Source organism: Coregonus lavaretus (genome assembly GCF_964263955.1).
Source record: "Coregonus lavaretus genome assembly, chromosome: 8".
NCBI classification, from domain to species: domain Eukaryota; kingdom Metazoa; phylum Chordata; class Actinopteri; order Salmoniformes; family Salmonidae; genus Coregonus; species Coregonus lavaretus.
Genome location: NC_139995.1, coordinates 26,285,041 through 26,303,953, shown reverse-complemented (window position 1 = coordinate 26,303,953; position 18,913 = coordinate 26,285,041). Strand labels below are relative to the sequence as shown.

At 43.6% G+C, this 18,913-nt stretch overlaps 1 protein-coding gene across 3 annotated transcripts in view; it reads left to right on the top strand.

Annotated features, from left to right (window-relative positions):
• LOC311133788 (voltage-gated potassium channel subunit beta-2) overlaps positions 1-18,913 on the top strand; it is a gene marked incomplete at its 5' end in the record, with an annotated part of 159,970 nt that overhangs the window by 124,014 nt on the left and 17,043 nt on the right. For all 3 annotated transcript variants that reach the window (XM_084167360.1, XM_084167359.1, XM_084167358.1), the window contains 4 exons: positions 8,656-8,699; positions 9,061-9,098; positions 9,449-9,528; positions 12,478-12,522. In XM_084167360.1, the coding sequence (XP_084023486.1) occupies positions 8,656-8,699; positions 9,061-9,098; positions 9,449-9,528; positions 12,478-12,522 (207 nt within the window). The remainder of the gene's footprint in view (positions 1-8,655; positions 8,700-9,060; positions 9,099-9,448; positions 9,529-12,477; positions 12,523-18,913) is intronic.

The window sequence follows — 18,913 nt, the reverse complement described above, 5'->3', positions numbered from 1 at the left end:
TAGTCTCATCTGACCAGAGTACATTTTTCCATATGTTTGGGGAGTCTCCCACATGCCTTTTGGCGAACACCAAACATGTTTGCTTATTTTTTTCTTTAAGCAATGGCTTTTTTCTGGCCACTCTTCCATAAAGCCCAGCTCTGTGGAGTGTACGGCTTAAAGTGGTCCTATGGACAGATACTCCAATCTCCACTGTGGAGCTTTGCAGCTCATTCAGGGTTATCTTTGGTCTCTTTGTTGCCTCTCTGATTAATGCCCTCCTTGCCTGGTCCGTGATTTTTGGTGGGCGTCCCTCTCTTGGCAGGTTTGTTGTGGTGCCATATTCTTTAAATTTTTTAATGGTGCTCCGTGGTATGTTCAAAGTTTCGGATATTTTTTTATAACCCAACCCTGATCTGTACTTCTCGACAACTTTGTCCCTGAACTGTTTGGAGAGCTCCTTGGTCTTCATGGTGCCGCTTGCTTGATGGTGCCCCTTGCTTAGTGGTGTTACAGACTCTGGGGACATTTCAGAACAGGTGTATATATACTGAGATCATGTGACAGATCATGTGACACTTAGATTGCACACAGCTGGACTTTATTTAACTAATTATGTGACTTCTGAAGGTAATTGGTTGCACCAGATCTTATTTAGGGGTTTCATAGCAAAGGGGCTGAATACATATGCACGCACCACTTTTCAGTTATTTATTTTTTATAATTTTTTTAAACAAGTTATTTTTTTCATTCCACTTCACCAATTTGGACTATTTTGTGTATGTCCATTACATGAAATCCAAATAAAAATCCATTTAAATTACTGTTGTAATGCAACAAAATAGGAAAAATGCCAAGGGGGATGAATACTTTTGAAAGGCACTGTATGCTTGTTAAGGATCTGATATTATGGAACTCTATTCCACATCAGGTAACTGATGCAAGCAGTGGAATCAGATTTAAAAAACTGATAAAAATACACCTTATGGAACAGTGGGGACTGTGAAGCAACACAAACATAGGCACAGCACATGCATACACACACATGATAACATACGCACTATGCACACACATACATATGGATTTTGTGTTGTAGATATGTGGTAGTAGGGACCTGAGGGCACACACTTAGTGTGTTGTCAGATCTGTTATGAATGTATTTTAATGTTTTTTAAATTGTATAACTGCCTTAATTTTGCCGGACCCCAGGAAGGGTAGTTGCTGCCTTGGCAGCAGCTAATGGGGATCCATAATAAATACAAATACAAATATTATGGTGCTGGTTTATTTTGAATCTCAGTCCACATGAAAAGTGGGCTTTTTGGATCGCCTTGCTGTTTCAGAGCAAAATGAAGGGAATGTTTTTTTCTTAGTCACCACAGCAATTTAGCAAACCCACCATGGCTTCACAAGACACCCACACACTCATAATCCTACACGTACACATGCGCGCACACACACACACGTAACACACAGCCATGGACACACTCTAATACATAAACACAGTAAGTGCCTTAATGTATATTCCAATAATACCTGCATGCACACAATCATACTCCTACAAAATTACAGACAGACCCCCCCACATACACCTACACACTCCTCGTCCCACACCATCCATTACATAATCTTATATCCCACATATCTTACTTACCTCTAGCAGAAGGCAACTCAAGGTTCTCTACTCACAGTTGTTAGTTGGTATGGTACGTTGTGTTTTAAGCATATGCCATCGGCTTTAAGGATCTCATATTGGGAATGGGTTCTTGGTATTGAGAGCTCAGGAAGGAATATAGAGATACATTCAATTGTTCTATTTATTTCTGTGGTGACAAGTGCAGCACTCAAGATTGTAGCCTAGCGCTGCCTCTAAAGTCTTCCCCTGTGGTTCACTGTTCCGCGTCGCCTTAAGAAAACATGTTGGCCATGACAGAGCGGCCCTGGTGAAATTATATTAGCCTTGAATGCACCAGTCTTAAAGCTATGCAACTTGAGGCTTTAATTCTTTTCAATACTGCCAAAATGAATAATTGCATGTGCTTGCATAATGTTGACGTGCCAAATTTGAATGATAAACGACCTGCCATGCACAGTAACGTACCAAAAAAATATGCCTTTTGAGCCACTGAAGACTGAGGCAGTCATTGTGGATTTATAACACTAGAAAAGGCCTTTACCTCCTGCAGGTTTCTCCAGTGTATTCTCTATCTTTTACCTGTAACTTTTTAGACTGAAAGGTAAAACGAACACCAAAGCTGTGTATGTCTGTCAGTGGTGGAGTCTGTCTGAACTCTGATTGGTTAAGAGGTACTGTGTTTCCTCTGGGGACTGGGATTTACTGTAGGGGGTCGAGCTGGAGTCAAAGCTTGTGATTGGCTCTTGGGGATTGAGGTGAAGGCCTGGGCATCTTGGTGTGAACTGAGATACAGTGCCTTGCAAAAGTATTCACACCCCTTGGCGTTTTTCCTATTTTGTTGCATTACAACCTGTAATTTAAATGGATTTTTATTTGGATTTCATGTAATGGACATACACAAAATAGTCCAAATTGGTGAAGTGGAATGAAAAAAATTAATAAATAATAATAATTCAATAAAATAAATAACGGACAAGTGGTGCGTGCATACAGTTGAAGTCGGAAGTTTACATACACTTAGGTTGGAGTCATTAAAACTCGTTTTTCAACCACTCCACACATTTCTTGTTAACAAACTATAGTTTTGGCAAGTCGGTTAGGACATCTACTTTGTGCATGACACAAGTAATTCTTCCAACAATTGTTTACAGACAGATTATTTCACTTATAATTCACTGTATCACAATTCCAGTGGGTCAGAAGTTTACATACACTAAGTTGACTGTGCCTTTAAACAGCTTGGGAAATTCCAGATAGGCTAATTGACATCATTTGAGTCAATTGGAGGTGTACCTGTGGATGTATTTCAAGGTCGACCTTCAAACTCAGTGCCTCTTTGCTTGACATCATGGAAAAATCTAAAGAAATCAGCCAAGACTCAGGAAAAAAAATTGGAGACCTCCACAAGTCTGGTTCATCCTTGGGAGCAATTTCCAAATGCCTGAAGGAACCACGTTAATCTGTACAAACAATAGTACGCAAGTATAAACACCACGCAGCCATCATACCGCTCTGGAAGGAGACGCGTTCTGTCTCCTAGAGATTAACGTACTTTGGTGCGAAAAGTGCAAATCAATCCCAGAACAACAGCAAAGGACCTTGTGAAGATGCTGGAGGAAACAGATACAAAAGTATCTATATCCACAGTAAAACAAGTCCTATATCGACATAACCTGAAAGGCCGCTCAGCAAGGAAAAAGCCACTGCTCCAAAACCGCCATAAAAAAGCCAGACTACGGTTTGCAACTGCACATGGGGACAAAGATCGTACTTTTTGGAGAAATGTCCTCTGGTCTGATGAAACAAAAATAGAACTGTTTGGCCATAATGACCATTGTTATGTTTGGAGGGAAAAGGGGGTCTCTTACAAGCTGAAGAACACCATCACATCCCTGAAGCACGGGGGTGGCAGCATGATGCTGTGGGGGTGCTTTGCTGCAGGAGGGACTGGTGCACTTCACACAATAGATGGCATCATGAGGAAGGAAAATTATGTGGATACATTGAAGCAAAATCTCAAGACATCAGGCAGGAAGTTAAAACTTGGTCACAAATGGGTCTTCCAAATGGACCATGACCCCAAGCATACTTCCAAAGTTGTTGCAAAATGGCTTAAGGACAACAAAGTCAAGGTATTGGAGTGGCCATCACAAAGCCCTGACCTCAACCTTATAGAACATTTGTGGGCAGAACTGAAAAAGCGTGTGCGAGCAAGGAGGCCTACAAACCTGACTCAGTTACACCAGCTCTGTCAGGAGGAATGGGCCAAAATTCATCCAAACTTATTGTGGGAAGCGTGTTGAAGGCTACCCGAAACGTTTGACCCAAGTTAAACAATTTAAAGGCAACGCTACCAAATACTAATTGAGTGTATGTAAACTTCTGACCCACTGGCAATTTGATGAAAGCTTAAATAAATAATTCTCTCTACTATTATTCTGACATTTCACATTCTTAAAATAAAGTGGTGATCCTAACTGACCCAAGACAGGGCATTTTTACTAGGATTAAATGTCAGGAATTGTGAAAAACTGAGTTTAAATGTATTTGGCTAAGGTGTATGTAAACTTCAGATTTCAACTGTATGTATTCACCCCCTTTGCTATGAAGCCCCTAAATAAGATCTGGTGCAACCAATTACCTTCAGAAGTCACATAATTAGTTAAATAAAGTCCACCTGTGTGCAATCTAAGTGTCACATGATCTGTCACATGATCTCAGTATACACTACCGTTCAAAAGTTTGGGGACACTTACAGTGAGGGAAAAAAATATTTGATTCCCTGCTGATTTTGTACGTTTGCCCACTGACAAAGAAATTATCAGTCTATAATTTTAATGGTAGGTTTATTTGAACAGTGAGAGACAGAATAACAACAACAAAAAATCCAGAAAAACGCATGTCAAAAATGTTATAAATTGATTTGCATTTTAATGAGGGAAATAAGTATTTGACCCCTCTGCAAAACATGACTTAGTACTTGGTGGCAAAACCCTTGTTGGCAATCACAGAGGTCAGACGTTTCTTGTAGTTGGCCACCAGGTTTGCACACCTCTCAGGAGGGATTTTGTCCCACTCCTCTTTGCAGATCTTCTCCAAGTCATTAAGGTTTCGAGGCTGACGTTTGGCAACTCGAACCTTCAGCTCCCTCCACAGATTTTCTATGGGATTAAGGTCTGGAGACTGGCTAGGTCACTCCAGGACCTTAATGTGCTTCTTCTTGAGCCACTCAACTCCTGGTTGCCTTGGCCGTGTGTTTTGGGTCATTGTCATGCTGGAATACCCATCCACGACCCATTTTCAATGCCCTGGCTGAGGGAAGGAGGTTCTCACCCAAGATTTGACGGTACATGGCCCCATCCATCGTCACTTTGATGCGGTGAAGTTGTCCTGTCCCCTTAGCAGAAAAACACCTCCAAAGCATAATGTTTCCACCTCCATGTTTGACGGTGGGAATGGTGTTCTTGGGGTCATAGGCAGCATTCCTCCTCCTCCAAACACGTTGAGTTGAGTTGATGCCAAAGAGCTCCATTTTAGTCTCATCTGACCACAACACTTTCACCCAGTTCTCCTCTGAATCATTCAGATGTTCATTGGCAAACTTCAGACGGGCATGTATATGTGCTTTCTTGAGCAGGGGGACCTTGCGGGCGCTGCAGGATTTCAGTCCTTCACGGCGTAGTGTGTTACCAATTGTTTTCTTGGTGACTATGGTCCCAGCTGCCTTGAGATCATTGACAAGATCCTCCCGTGTAGTTCTGGGCTGCTTCCTCACCGTTCTCATGATCATTGCAACTCCACAAGGTGAGATCTTGCATGGAGCCCCAGGCCGAGGGGGATTGACAGTTATTTTGTGTTTCTTCCATTTGCGAATAATCGCACCAACTGTTGTCACCTTCTCACCAAGCTGCTTGGCGATGGTCTTGTAGCCCATTCCAGCCTTGTGTAAGTCTACAATCTTGTCCCTGACATCCTTGGAGAGCTCTTTGGTCTTGGCCATGGTGGAGAGTTTGGAATCTGATTGATTGATTGCTTCTGTGGACAGGTGTCTTTTATACAGGTAACACGCTGAAATTAGGAGCACTCCCTTTAAGAGTGTGCTCCTAATCTCAGCTCGTTACCCGTATAAAAGACACCTGGGAGCCAGAAATCTTTCTGATTGAGAGGGGGTCAAATACTTATTTCCCTCATTAAAATGCTAATCAATTTCTAACATTTTTGACATGCGTTTTTATGGATTATTTTGTTGTTATTCTGTCTCTCACTGTTCAAATAAACCTACCATTAAAATTATAGACTGATCATTTCTTTGTCAGTGGGCAAATGTACAAAATCAGCAGGGGATCAAATACTTTTTTCCCTCACTGTAGAAATGTCCTTGTTTTCGAAAGAAAAGCAATTTTTTTATTCATTAATATAACATCAAATTGATCAGAAATACAGTGTAGACATTGTTAATGTTGTAAATGGCTACTGTAGCTGGAAACATCTGATTTTTAATGGAATATCTACATAGGCGTACAGAGGCCCATTATCAGCAACCATTAGTCCTGTGTTCCAATGGCACGTTGTGTTTGCTAATCCATTTTAAAAGGCTAATTGATCATTAGAAAACCCTTTTGCAATCATGTTAGCACAGCTGAAAACTGTTGTGCTGATTAAAGAAGCAATAAAACTGGCCTTCATGAGACTAGTTGAGTATCTGGAGCATCAGCAATTGTGGGTTCGATTACAGGCTCAAAATGGCCAGAAACAAAGAACTTCTTTCTGAAACTCGTCAGTTTATTCTTGTTCTGAGAAATGAAGGCTATTCTATGCGAGAAATTGCCAAGAAACGGAAGATCTCGTACAACGCTGTGTACTACTCCCTTCACAGAACAGCGCAAACTGGCTCTAACCAGAATAGAAAGAGGAGTGGGAGGCCCCGGTGCACAACTGAGCAAGAGGACAAATACATTAGAGTGTCTAGTTTGAGAAACAGGCGCCTCACAGGTCCTCAACTGGCAGCTTCATTAAATAGTACCCGCAAAAAAACAGTCTTAACGTCAACAGTGAATAGGCGACTACGGGATGCTGACCGTCTAGGCAGAGTTGCAAAGAAAAAGCCATATCTCAGACTGCCCATCTTCATCTTTTATTTTTATTGGCCAGTCTGAGATATGGCTTTTTCTTTGCAACTCTGCCTAGAAGTTCAGCATCCCGGAGTCGCCTCTTCACTGTTGACGGTGAGACTGGTGTTTTGATACTATTTAATGAAGCTGCCAGTTTTTCTGAGCCAGGCGGCACAATCAAATAAATTACAGTCGGACTCTAGTCATTTGTGTGTCTTAATTATTTAATCAAACAGTTCCTTAAAGCATCAGACAAGCTCCGTGCATATAGTTGATTTGATAAAAACACATAGGATGTGTGTGTATATATGGAAAAATACACGATTAAACATTTCAACCAATCGATTGGTCGAAAGAACAGACGACCTTTGGTTGACCAAGATTAAAAAAGAAATAAATACCTGCAGTCAACTTGTGCAGTACGCTAGGAGATGAAGCAGATCGCGTTCTTCATTTCGCCTGTCACATAATTTTTCATGATGAAGCTTACCGTAGTTCCCCAGAACAGCAGCCAGTCACATGTTCGTGGTAAACAGCACAACGGGAGAAGGTGGGAGCTGGTGAGTCCATAGCGTTCTATATCTATCGGCAAGTCTCTTTTTGTTGTGCGGCCCACATGAGGTGATGAAGTTACACTTGTATGCAATTCACTACTAAATGTTTGCCATCAGATATCTTGTAACTGTGCTATACTCTCCAGCTGTGTATTTGGTTACTTGTTAGTTAGCTAAGTAAGTGGCTGAATTAATAAGGAGACGGGGTGTTAGCTTTCTGACATGTTTGAGAAGTCAAAGAGTTCTGGATGAGTTATCTGTACAGCTGCCATTTTTTCCCTGTGCTTCCCACTAATGTTTTTTTCCTCCTCTCCATTCTTTTCCCCTCTGCTTTGTTTAAACCATAGACTTTAAAACCAGTAGATAGTGATAGCGCTGACGTCATCCTAGTATTTCTATGGAAAACTCCAGATGGCGCTTGAAGCCGGAGGTATTTGAATTTGAAGCGTGCCATATTGCTGAATGGCACCAAAAAAATTGCTAAGGATTACGGTGAAAGTGGCCGTAACTAGCAAAGGATCATGGTCGATGTAGTCGTTTTCATCCTGGCTGAGAGAGTCAACCGGGAGCCTCCTCGTAGCCTGCCGGCCATGATTGGTCTGTGTCAGCACATGTAGTAGTCAGAATGGATCACTATGTAATTCAAATATCTCGATTTTTAGCTAACTTTAAAATAATTCACTGTGGGGATCGAACATGATCATAATAAACATATTTTAGAGCCCAAAATGGCTGTCTACAATTTTTTTGTTGTTGCCATTCTGCCGATTGTAATTTACATGGGCAGACCAGGCTTTTGACACTTTTGGTTGCGACGCAGTAGCAGACATCACGACTTCACGCTCCAGGCTGGACACTGGGGGCTTGGTGGACACATGCTGCTCTTCCATCAGACAAACATGCATCACAACTTTGTTCATTTGCTCAATTTCTCTCATTTACTTTCACTAGTAAATGTCCACAGTCACCAAAAATGGCAACTAGCTATACTTTTATAACTTTATGAGCTGGATTTGCCTGTCTTTGCAATTAGTTAGCTAAAAGCATCCATGAGAATTCACTATTACTTGATAATAAAAAAATGAACGCACAATGGGCTTTTTTTTAGAACATTTGCTGGTAATTCCGTAAATCCCAGGATGGCAGAAAAATGGGATGAAAGTATGAAAATCTGTATACCGCCCAAGCCTAGTTACAACCTCCCAGTAGACTCTCACAGTGAGTCAGTGTCCGTATACCCAACACAGAGACATTCATTCTCATGAAGCATGGAACTACTTTAAACAAAGATTGACTATCTCAAACATACAGCACTAAAAAGCACAGCGCCATTATCAACACCATATTAATGCTAATGTATTCTGTGTTTTGACAGAAACCTTGGGAAGTCTGGCCTGAGGGTGTCCTGCCTTGGACTAGGTGAGTGGGAGACGGGATGGGGGGGGGGGGGGGGGGGTAGCTGAGGGTCTGGGAGACAAAACTGTGTTAGAGGTGACTTCACCAGTAAGACAAAGTGAGCCACATAGGGAATTTATTTCACACCAAAGGCTTTTTCTAGCAGAGACGTGGGAGAGTGAGGATATGCCAGAAATACCAGCTGAGACCTTCTCTAACTGTTAACTAACACTGTTGCTTTGGTTAACTGTACCAAAGCCACAAATCTCTCAAAACTATCATTAAGAAGCTACGGTAATCAGTATCACTGCTTCTTCAACGCCACTCCCTATGTATCGTTCATCTGAAAGACTACTAACACAGTCTCCCTTTCGTCTCTCTGCAGGAACATGGGTGACGTTCGGTGGGCAGATAACAGACGAGGTGAGAGCAGATGGATTGTGTTATTCTGTTATTCCACTTATCAATCAGTCAGTCAACACTCCCCAGTTTCACAACTCTCTACATGCTCCTACAGCCCACTGCTGCTCAGGAAGACTATTTCTGCTTACACTGCATTGCCATGTAGAATGGCTAGAAAACCAACAAATGTGCGATATGAATGAACCATTATATGAACCATGAACGCACTAACGCGTGCACTTACAATCACATACATTTAGCCAGGTTTTAATAATTGAAAACCCTTAAGCACCTTGTATCAGTGATCTCTCAACCCCCTCCCCTCCCTCCGCTCTCTTTCCTTTCCCTCTCTCCACCTCTTCGGCCAATAGATGGCTGAGCAGCTTGTGTGTCTGGCCTACGAGAATGGCATCAATCTGTTTGACACAGCAGAGGTCTACGCTGCAGGGAAGTGAGTATGATCCAGCCTGTCCACATCACATCGTCATCCAGACATCACTTAGTTATCGATGACCACCCAGTCACAGTATCACATCATACAGTACACAGCCACATAGCCAAACAAAGCATAGGCTAACATTTACTGTAGTGTGTTTGAACCAGCGCTGACTTAACACTAACAGATTATTATGAATGTATGAGTGTGTTTATTAACGAGATAGGGGACTCCTCTAAGGGATGTGGTGTACACTCACATCTAGTACCAATGAGGCTGTTGCTGGTTTCCAGTCTCTCCGGTGTGGTTGTGATGATTTAGCCTACAGCACGTGGAGGGAGTCTCCCTGGCCATCACACATCTTTAGAGATCTCATTAAATTTGATTAAACGTCTGGTTCATTAGATCTGAGGCCCCCGAGGCTCAGGTGAAAAACACACTGATACACTTACCTTGAGTCTGCGCCTCTGCTGCCTCGCACATAGGTACTTGGCAGGCATGTTAGCAAGTACAAGGCCATGCAATTTAATCCATGACGTGCCATGGACAGAGGGACCTGATAAAGCCTGCAAAACTGTTTGCATTAACATGAGTGATTACTGGCTCTCTAGCCTTGAGCTACAGACCTGAGGGGAGATACACCTCATTTCTAACACTCATTATACTAAGCTCTAATGGTATTTTTAATGTGAGGTTAGGGGTCAATTATCCATGATAGCCAGTTGAACCCGAACGTTGATATTTTGCCAATACTACATTTAGCAGACGTTTTATCCAAAGCGACTTACAGTCATGCATGCATAAATTCTTTATGTATGGGTGGTCCCGGGAATCAAACCCACTATCCTGGCATTACAAGAACCATGCTCTACCAACTGAGCTACAATACTAACCTTTATAGGGCTTTATAAATCCTGATATCTCTTCTGATAGCTGTGTACACCGTCCTGGGTTTATGAAGTTTTGTTGTGATTTAGGATTAATTGAAATAATCTGAGGGATTATCCTTTTCCAACAGAACCTCAGATTAACAGCCTACAACTCCTCTCTAAATGCTCCCAAAGGAAATACTGGGCTCTCATTGTGGCAATATGTTTGGGCATATTTCCCAAGGTGTTAATATTGTGTAAAATACTAATATTATGTAAAAGAAGAAAGAAAAGAAAACACAAATAAATGTTATTTCAGTGCTTCCCTATCCCACAACAGCCACTGCATGAATTGTTGATAGCTTTATCATTTGGAATATTCAATTACAGTATATGTGGCTTCTGTAGCTGAGCTGTGGGACAGAGACATATCAAACAGCAACATAAGGTAATGGTCCCAGACTTCTAGGACAGGGGAAATAAAGTTGACCTTTACCATCATCATTCCACACAATGGTGACATTAGAACCGGCAGATCAACAGAGTAACAGTCTGTCAGAAGCCTGCATGTCTTACTCGGATGCTAATCCTGACAGCCTATACCCTACAGCATTACTGAGGCTTACACAGGACACAGAGAGGGAGAAGGATGCAGAGAGAGGAGGACATATCTAAGAGCACATATCTAGCACATTTCACACAGTCTCTGTGAAGCACCAGGTCTGGGTATATGATCGCCTCTTCAGTCAAACTCAGTAAAGTGGATTGGATCTGGATAGGGTGATTATTATGTGTTGTTGGTCTCACGGTTGATATTGCCACAAAGTCAACATGGGGATGGTAGAGCAGTTACAGAGAGAGATAGAGAAAAGCTCCCAATTGCAGCCCCTCTGCAGCTAATGACCTGGTTATGTGTGTTAGTGCATGAGTGTGTTTGCGCTGTGTATTTGTGGCCTGGCACTATGAACGAGTCACTGAAGCATATTGCCAGGGGCACACGGTACAGTACATCGATTGACAGCTAGCTTATGCCACTGTCTAGCAGCGTAGACCAACACATGCTTACAAACATACTGTAGTGGAAGTTTAACACAAACTCCATGGCTTTAACAACCCACTCCTTCACACTCACCATCAACAAACATTGATATTGCTGGCTAATTGCATCAATGTCCACTCTCCATGGCTCTGATGCACATAATTGTCTAAAGTCAATGTAAAGTGCAGGTGATGGAAATTCCGCAGTGGAAAACAATAATCTGAGAAGGAAAGAAGAATGTGAAATCTATAAAGACACTCTTATCCAAAGCGATTTACATGAGTAATTATGGTTAAGTGCCTTGCTTCAGGGCACATCAACAGATGTTTGACCTAGTCTGCTCAGGGATTCGAACTAGCGACATTTGGTTACTGGCACACACACACACACACACACACACACACACACACACACAGTCAGATCCTCTCTTGGGAGCGGAGAGCTCTATTCATGAAGAAGACATTGGTCTCCAGGGGGGAAGAGATGCAAACATCTGGCATTAGCCTACCAGAAATGTCCCTCCTCTCCTCTCCCTCTGCTCAAGCCAGCAGTCTGCACGCACAGGCAGAGAGAGATCTGATGGGGAGGGGGAGATGGGAGGGATAAGGGAAAGCGAAGCAGAGAGGGGGGCAGAGGGAAGAGGAGGTAGAGACAGAGGGGGGGAGCTCAGCCCCTTTGTGCGTGCTATACAGTACACAGAGGTCACATTACAGGAAAACATGTCATTTGTTAACCATGCAGAGAGGTGCTCTCTTCCTCCCAGTAACAGGAGTCATTCCAGCCCTAATGGGCGCCACGTTGGGCCTAATTAGCACCCCCTACTGCTGCTACTGACTGACTGACATGGAGCCTGTTACACACCAGCCATAGGCCTATCAGCCTGCACCCTGCCAGGCAGCCCATTCACACTGCCATCTCTCTGAGTTTAACCACGCATTTGTGATGTCTTCCTTTTCAAAGGCTGTTCTGTTTGTTTAGCTTTTGCATCATAGTGTGTCTAGTTGTTGGTTGACTATGCTCATTATCTAATATCCATTCTCTCTCTCTCCCTCCCAGGGCTGAGGTGGTGCTGGGGAATGTCATAAAGAAGAAAGGATGGAGGTACGAACATAGGCTACTTTCATAACGAGCCATGGTTTCATAACTCCTCTACCTTATTGGAGGAGAAGGGAGCGGTATGGAGAGAGAGAGAGAGAGAGAGAGAGAGAGAGAGAGAGAGAGAGAGAGAGAGAGAGAGAGAGAGAGAGAGAGAGAGAGAGAGAGAGAGAGAGAGAGAGAGAGAGAGAGAGAGAGAGAGAGAGAGAGAGAAACAGAGAGAGAAACAGAGAGAGAAACAGAGAGAGAAAAAGTGAGAAATAATATTAATGGATTCAGGCAGGCAGGCAGAGAGAGAGAGAGAGAGAGATACAATATTAATGGAGTCAGGCAGGCAGGCAGGCATAGAGAGAGAGAGAGAGAGAGAGAGAGAGAGAGAGAGAGAGAGAGAGAGAGAGACAACAAAAACAACACAATTAGACCCAACCAAATCATGAGAAAACAAAAAGAGAATTACTTGACACATTGGAAAGAATTAACAAAAAAACAGAACAAACTAGAATGCTATTTGGCTCTAAACAGAGAGTACACATTGGCAGAATACCTGACCACTGTGACTGACCCAAACTTAAGGCCGCCGTAGGCAGACCTGGCTCTCAAGAGAAGACAGGCTATGTGCACACTGCCCACAAAATGAGGTGGAAACTGAGCTGCACTTTCAGACCTCCTGCCAAATGTATGACCATATTAGATACACATATTTCCCTCAGATTACAGAGATCCACAAAGAATTCGAAAACAAACCCAATTTGAAATTGAAATTGAATGGAATTGAATTGAGAGAGAGAGAGAGAGATATACTATATTCATGGATTCAGGCAGACAGGTGGGCAGAGAGAGAGAGATACAATATTAATGAGTACAGGCAGAGAGAGAGAGAGATACAATATTAATGGAGTCAGGCAGGAGGGCAGAGAGAGAGATACAATATTAATGGAGTCAGGCAGGCGGGCAGAGAGAGAGAGAGAGAGAGAGAGATCTTCTGAGTGTAATGTTTACTGTTAATATTTATTGTTTATTTCACTTTTGTTTACTATCTACTTCACTTGCTTTGGCAATGTTAACATACGTTTCCCATGCCAATAAAGCCCTTAAATTGAATTGAATTGAATTGAATTGAATTGAGAGAGAGAGAGAGAAAGAGATAATATATTAAGGAGTCAGGCAGGAGGGCAGAGAGAGAGAGAGAGAGATACAATATTAATGGATTCAGGCAGGCAGGCGGGCAGAGAGAGAGAGAGAGATACAATATTAATAGAGTCAGGCAGAGAGAGAGAAAGATACAATATTAATGGAGTCAGGCAGGTGGGCAGAGAGAGAGAGCGAGAGAGAGACCGAGAGAGAGAGAGAGAGAGAGAGAGATACAATATTAATGGAGTCAGGCAGAGAGAGAGAGAGAGAGAGAGAGAGAGAGAGAGAGAGAGAGAGATACAATATTAATGGAGTCAGGCAGGCGAGCAGAGAGAGAGAGATACAATATTAATGGAGTCAGGCAGGCGGGCAGAGAGAGAGAGATACAATATTAATGGAGTCAGGCAGGCGGGCAGAGAGAGAGAGAGAGATACAATATGAATGTGGTCAGGCAGGCGGGCAGAGAAAGAGAGAAAGATATACAATATTAATGTGGTCAGGCAGGTGGGCAGAGAGAGAGAGATACAATATTAATGGAGTCAGGCAGGTGGGCAGAGAGAGAGAGATACAATATTAATGGAGTCAGGCAGGTGGGCAGAGAGAGAGAGAGAGAGAGATACAATATTAATGTAGTCAGGCAGGAGGGCAGAGAGAGAGAGATACAATATTAATGTAGTCAGGCAGGAGGGCAGAGAGAGAGAGATACAATATTAATGGAGTCAGGCAGGAGGGCAGAGAGAGAGAGATACAATATTAATGGAGTCAGGCAGGAGGGCAGAGAGAGAGAGAGAGAGAGAGAGAGAGATACAATATTAATGTAGTCAGGCAGGAGGGCAGAGAGAGATAGAGAGAGATACAATATTAATGTGGTCAGGCAGGTGGGCAGAGAGAGAGATACAATATTAATGGAGTCAGGCATGCGAGCAGAGAGAGACAGAGATACAATATTAATGGATTCAGGCAGGCGGGCAGAGAGAGAGAGAGAGAGATACAATATTAATGGAGTCAGGCAGGCGGGCAGAGAGAGAGAGAGAGAGAGATACAATATTAATGGAGTCAGGCAGGCGGGCAGAGAGAGAGAGAGATACAATATTAATGGGGTCAGACAGGTGGGCAGAGAGAGAGAGATACTATATTAATGGAGTCAGGCAGAGAGAGAGAAAGATACAATATTAATGGAGTCAGGCAGGAGGGCAGAGAGAGAGAGATACAATATTAATGGATTCAGGCAGGCAGGCGGGCAGAGAGAGAGAGAGAGAGAGAGAGAGAGAGAGAGAGATACAATATTAATAGAGTCAGAGAGAGAGAGAGAAAGATACAATATCAATGGAGTCAGGCAGGCGGGCAGAGAGAGAGAGAGAGAGAGACAGAGAGAGAGAGAGATACAATATTAATAGAGTCAGGCAGAGAGAGAGAAAGATACAATATTAATGGAGTCAGGCAGGTGGGCAGAGAGAGAGAGAGAGAGCGAGAGAGAGAGAGAGAGAGAGAGAGATACAATATTAATGGAGTCAGGCAGGCGAGCAGAGAGAGAGAGATACAATATTAATGGAGTCAGGCAGGCGGGCAGAGAGAGAGAGAGAGAGAGAGAGAGAGAGAGATACAATATGAATGTGGTCAGGCAGGCGGGCAGAGAGAGAGAGAAAGATATACAATATTAATGTGGTCAGGCAGGTGGGCAGAGAGAGAGAGAAAGATATACAATATTAATGTGGTCAGGCAGGTGGGCAGAGAGAGAGAGATACAATATTAATGGAGTCAGGCAGGCGGGCAGAGAGAGAGAGAGATACAATATTAATGGAGTCAGGCAGGAGGGCAGAGAGAGAGAGATACAATATTAATGGGGTCAGGCAGGCAGGCAGAGAGAGAGAGAGAGAGAGAGAGAGAGATACAATATTAAGGAGTCAGGCAGGAGGGCAGAGAGAGATAGATAGAGATACAATATTAATGTGGTCAGGCAGGTGGGCAGAGAGAGAGATACAATATTAATGGAGTCAGGCATGCGAGCAGAGAGAGAGAGAGAGAGAGAGAGAGATACAATATTAAGGAGTCAGGCAGGAGGGCAGAGAGCGATAGAGAGAGATACAATATTAATGTGGTCAGGCAGGTGGGCAGAGAGAGAGATACAATATTAATGGAGTCAGGCATGCGAGCAGAGAGAGACAGAGATACAATATTAATGGATTCAGGCAGGCGGGCAGAGAGAGAGAGAGAGAGATGCAATATTAATGGATTCAGGCAGGCGGGCAGAGAGAGAGAGAGAGAGAGATACAATATTAATGGAGTCAGGCAGGCGGGCAGAGAGAGAGAGAGAGAGATACAATATTAATGGGGTCAGGCAGGTGGGCAGAGAGAGAGAGATACTATATTAATGGAGTCAGGCAGAGAGAGAGAAAGATACAATATTAATGGAGTCAGGCAGGCGGGCAGAGAGAGAGAGAGATACAATATTAATGGAGTCAGGCAGGAGGGCAGAGAGAGAGAGATACAATATTAATGGGGTCAGGCAGGCAGGCAGAGAGAGAGATATAATATTAATGGAGTCAGGCAGGCGGGCAGAGAGAGAGAGAGAGATACAATATTAAGGAGTCAGGCAGGAGGGCAGAGAGAGATAGAGAGAGATACAATATTAATGTGGTCAGGCAGGTGGGCAGAGAGAGAGATACAATATTAATGGAGTCAGGCATGCGAGCAGAGAGAGACAGAGATACAATATTAATGGATTCAGGCAGGCAGGCAGAGAGAGAGAGAGAGAGATACAATATTAATGGATTCAGGCAGGCGGGCAGAGAGAGAGAGAGAGAGAGATACATATTAATGGAGTCAGGCAGGTGGGCAGAGAGAGAGAGAGAGAGATACAATATTAATGGGGTCAGGCAGGTGGGCAGAGAGAGAGAGATACTATATTAATGGAGTCAGGCAGAGAGAGAGAAATATACAATATTAATGGAGTCAGGCAGGAGGGCAGAGAGAGAGAGATACAATATTAATGGATTCAGGCAGGCAGGCGGGCAGAGAGAGAGAGAGAGAGAGAGAGAGAGAGAGAGAGAGAGAGAGATACAACATTAATAGAGTCAGGCAGAGAGAGAGAAAGATACAATATTAATGGAGTCGGGCAGGCGGGCAGAGAGAGAGAGAGAGAGAGACAGAGAGAGAGAGAGAGAGCGAGAGAGAGAGAGAGCGAGAGAGAGAGATACAATATTAATGGAGTCAGGCAGGCGAGCAGAGAGAGAGAGAGAGAGAGAGAGATACAATATTAATGGAGTCAGGCAGGCGAGCAGAGAGAGAGAGATACAATATTAATGGAGTCAGGCAGGCGGGCAGAGAGAGAGAGAGAGAGAGAGATACAATATGAATGTGGTCAGGCAGGCGGGCAGAGAGAGAGAGAAAGATATACAATATTAATGTGGTCAGGCAGGTGGGCAGAGAGAGAGAGAGATACAATATTAATGGAGTCAGGCAGGCGGGCAGAGAGAGAGAGAGATACAATATTAATGGAGTCAGGCAGGAGGGCAGAGAGAGAGAGATACAATATTAATGGGGTCAGGCAGGCAGGCAGAGAGAGAGATATAATATTAATGGAGTCAGGCATGCGAGCAGAGAGAGACAGAGATACAATATTAATGGATTCAGGCAGGCGGGCAGAGAGAGAGAGAGAGAGATACAATATTAATGGAGTCAGGCAGGCGGGCAGAGAGAGAGAGAGAGAGAGATACAATATTAATGGAGTCAGGCAGGCGGGCAGAGAGAGAGAGAGAGAGATACAATATTAATGGGGTCAGACAGGTGGGCAGAGAGAGAGAGATACTATATTAATGGAGTCAGGCAGAGAGAGAGAAAGATACAATATTAATGGAGTCAGGCAGGAGGGCAGAGAGAGAGAGATACAATATTAATGGATTCAGGCAGGCAGGCGGGCAGAGAGAGAGAGAGAGAGAGAGAGAGAGAGAGATACAATATTAATAGAGTCAGGCAGAGAGAGAGAAAGATACAATATTAATGGAGTCAGGCAGGCGGGCAGAGAGTGAGAGAGAGAGAGACAGAGAGAGAGAGAGATACAATATTAATAGAGTCAGGCAGAGAGAGAGAAAGATACAATATGAATGGAGTCAGGCAGGCGAGCAGAGAGAGAGAGATACAATATTAATGGAGTCAGGCAGGTGGGCAGAGAGAGAGAGAGAGAGAGAGATACAATATGAATGTGGTCATGCAGGCGGGCAGAGAGAGAGAGAAAGATATACAATATTAATGTGGTCAGGCAGGTGGGCAGAGAGAGAGAGAAAGATATACAATATTAATGTGGTCAGGCAGGTGGGCAGAGAGAGAGAGATACAATATTAATGGAGTCAGGCAGGCGGGCAGAGAGAGAGAGAGAGATACAATATTAATGGAGTCAGGCAGGAGGGCAGAGAGAGAGAGATACAATATTAATGGGGTCAGGCAGGCAGGCAGAGAGAGAGATACAATATTAATGGAGTCAGGCAGGCGGGCAGAGAGAGAGAGAGAGAGAGAGAGATACAATATTAAGGAGTCAGGCAGGAGGGCAGAGAGAGAGAGAGAGATACAATATTAATGTGGTCAGGCAGGTGGGCAGAGAGAGAGATACAATATTAATGGAGTCAGGCATGCGAGCAGAGAGAGAGAGAGAGAGAGATACAATATTAAGGAGTCAGGCAGGAGGGCAGAGAGAGATAGAGAGAGATACAATATTAATGTGGTCAGGCAGGTGGGCAGAGAGAGAGATACAATATTAATGGAGTCAGGCATGCGAGCAGAGAGAGACAGAGATACAATATTAATGGATTCAGGCAGGCGGGCAGAGAGAGAGAGAGAGAGATGCAATATTAATGGATTCAGGCAGGCGGGCAGAGAGAGAGAGAGAGAGAGAGAGATACAATATTAATGGAGTCAGGCAGGAGGGCAGAGAGAGAGAGAGAGAGAGATACAATATTAATGGAGTCAGGCAGGCGGGCAGAGAGAGAGAGAGAGAGATACAATATTAATGGGGTCAGGCAGGTGGGCAGAGAGAGAGAGATACTATATTAATGGAGTCAGGCAGAGAGAGAGAAAGATACAATATTAATGGAGTCAGGCAGGAGGGCAGAGAGAGAGAGAGAGAGATACAATATTAATGGATTCAGGCAGGCTGGTGGGCAGAGAGAGAGAGAGAGAGAGAGAGAGAGAGATACAACATTAATAGAGTCAGGCAGAGAGAGAGAAAGATACAATATTAATGGAGTCGGGCAGGCGGGCAGAGAGAGAGAGA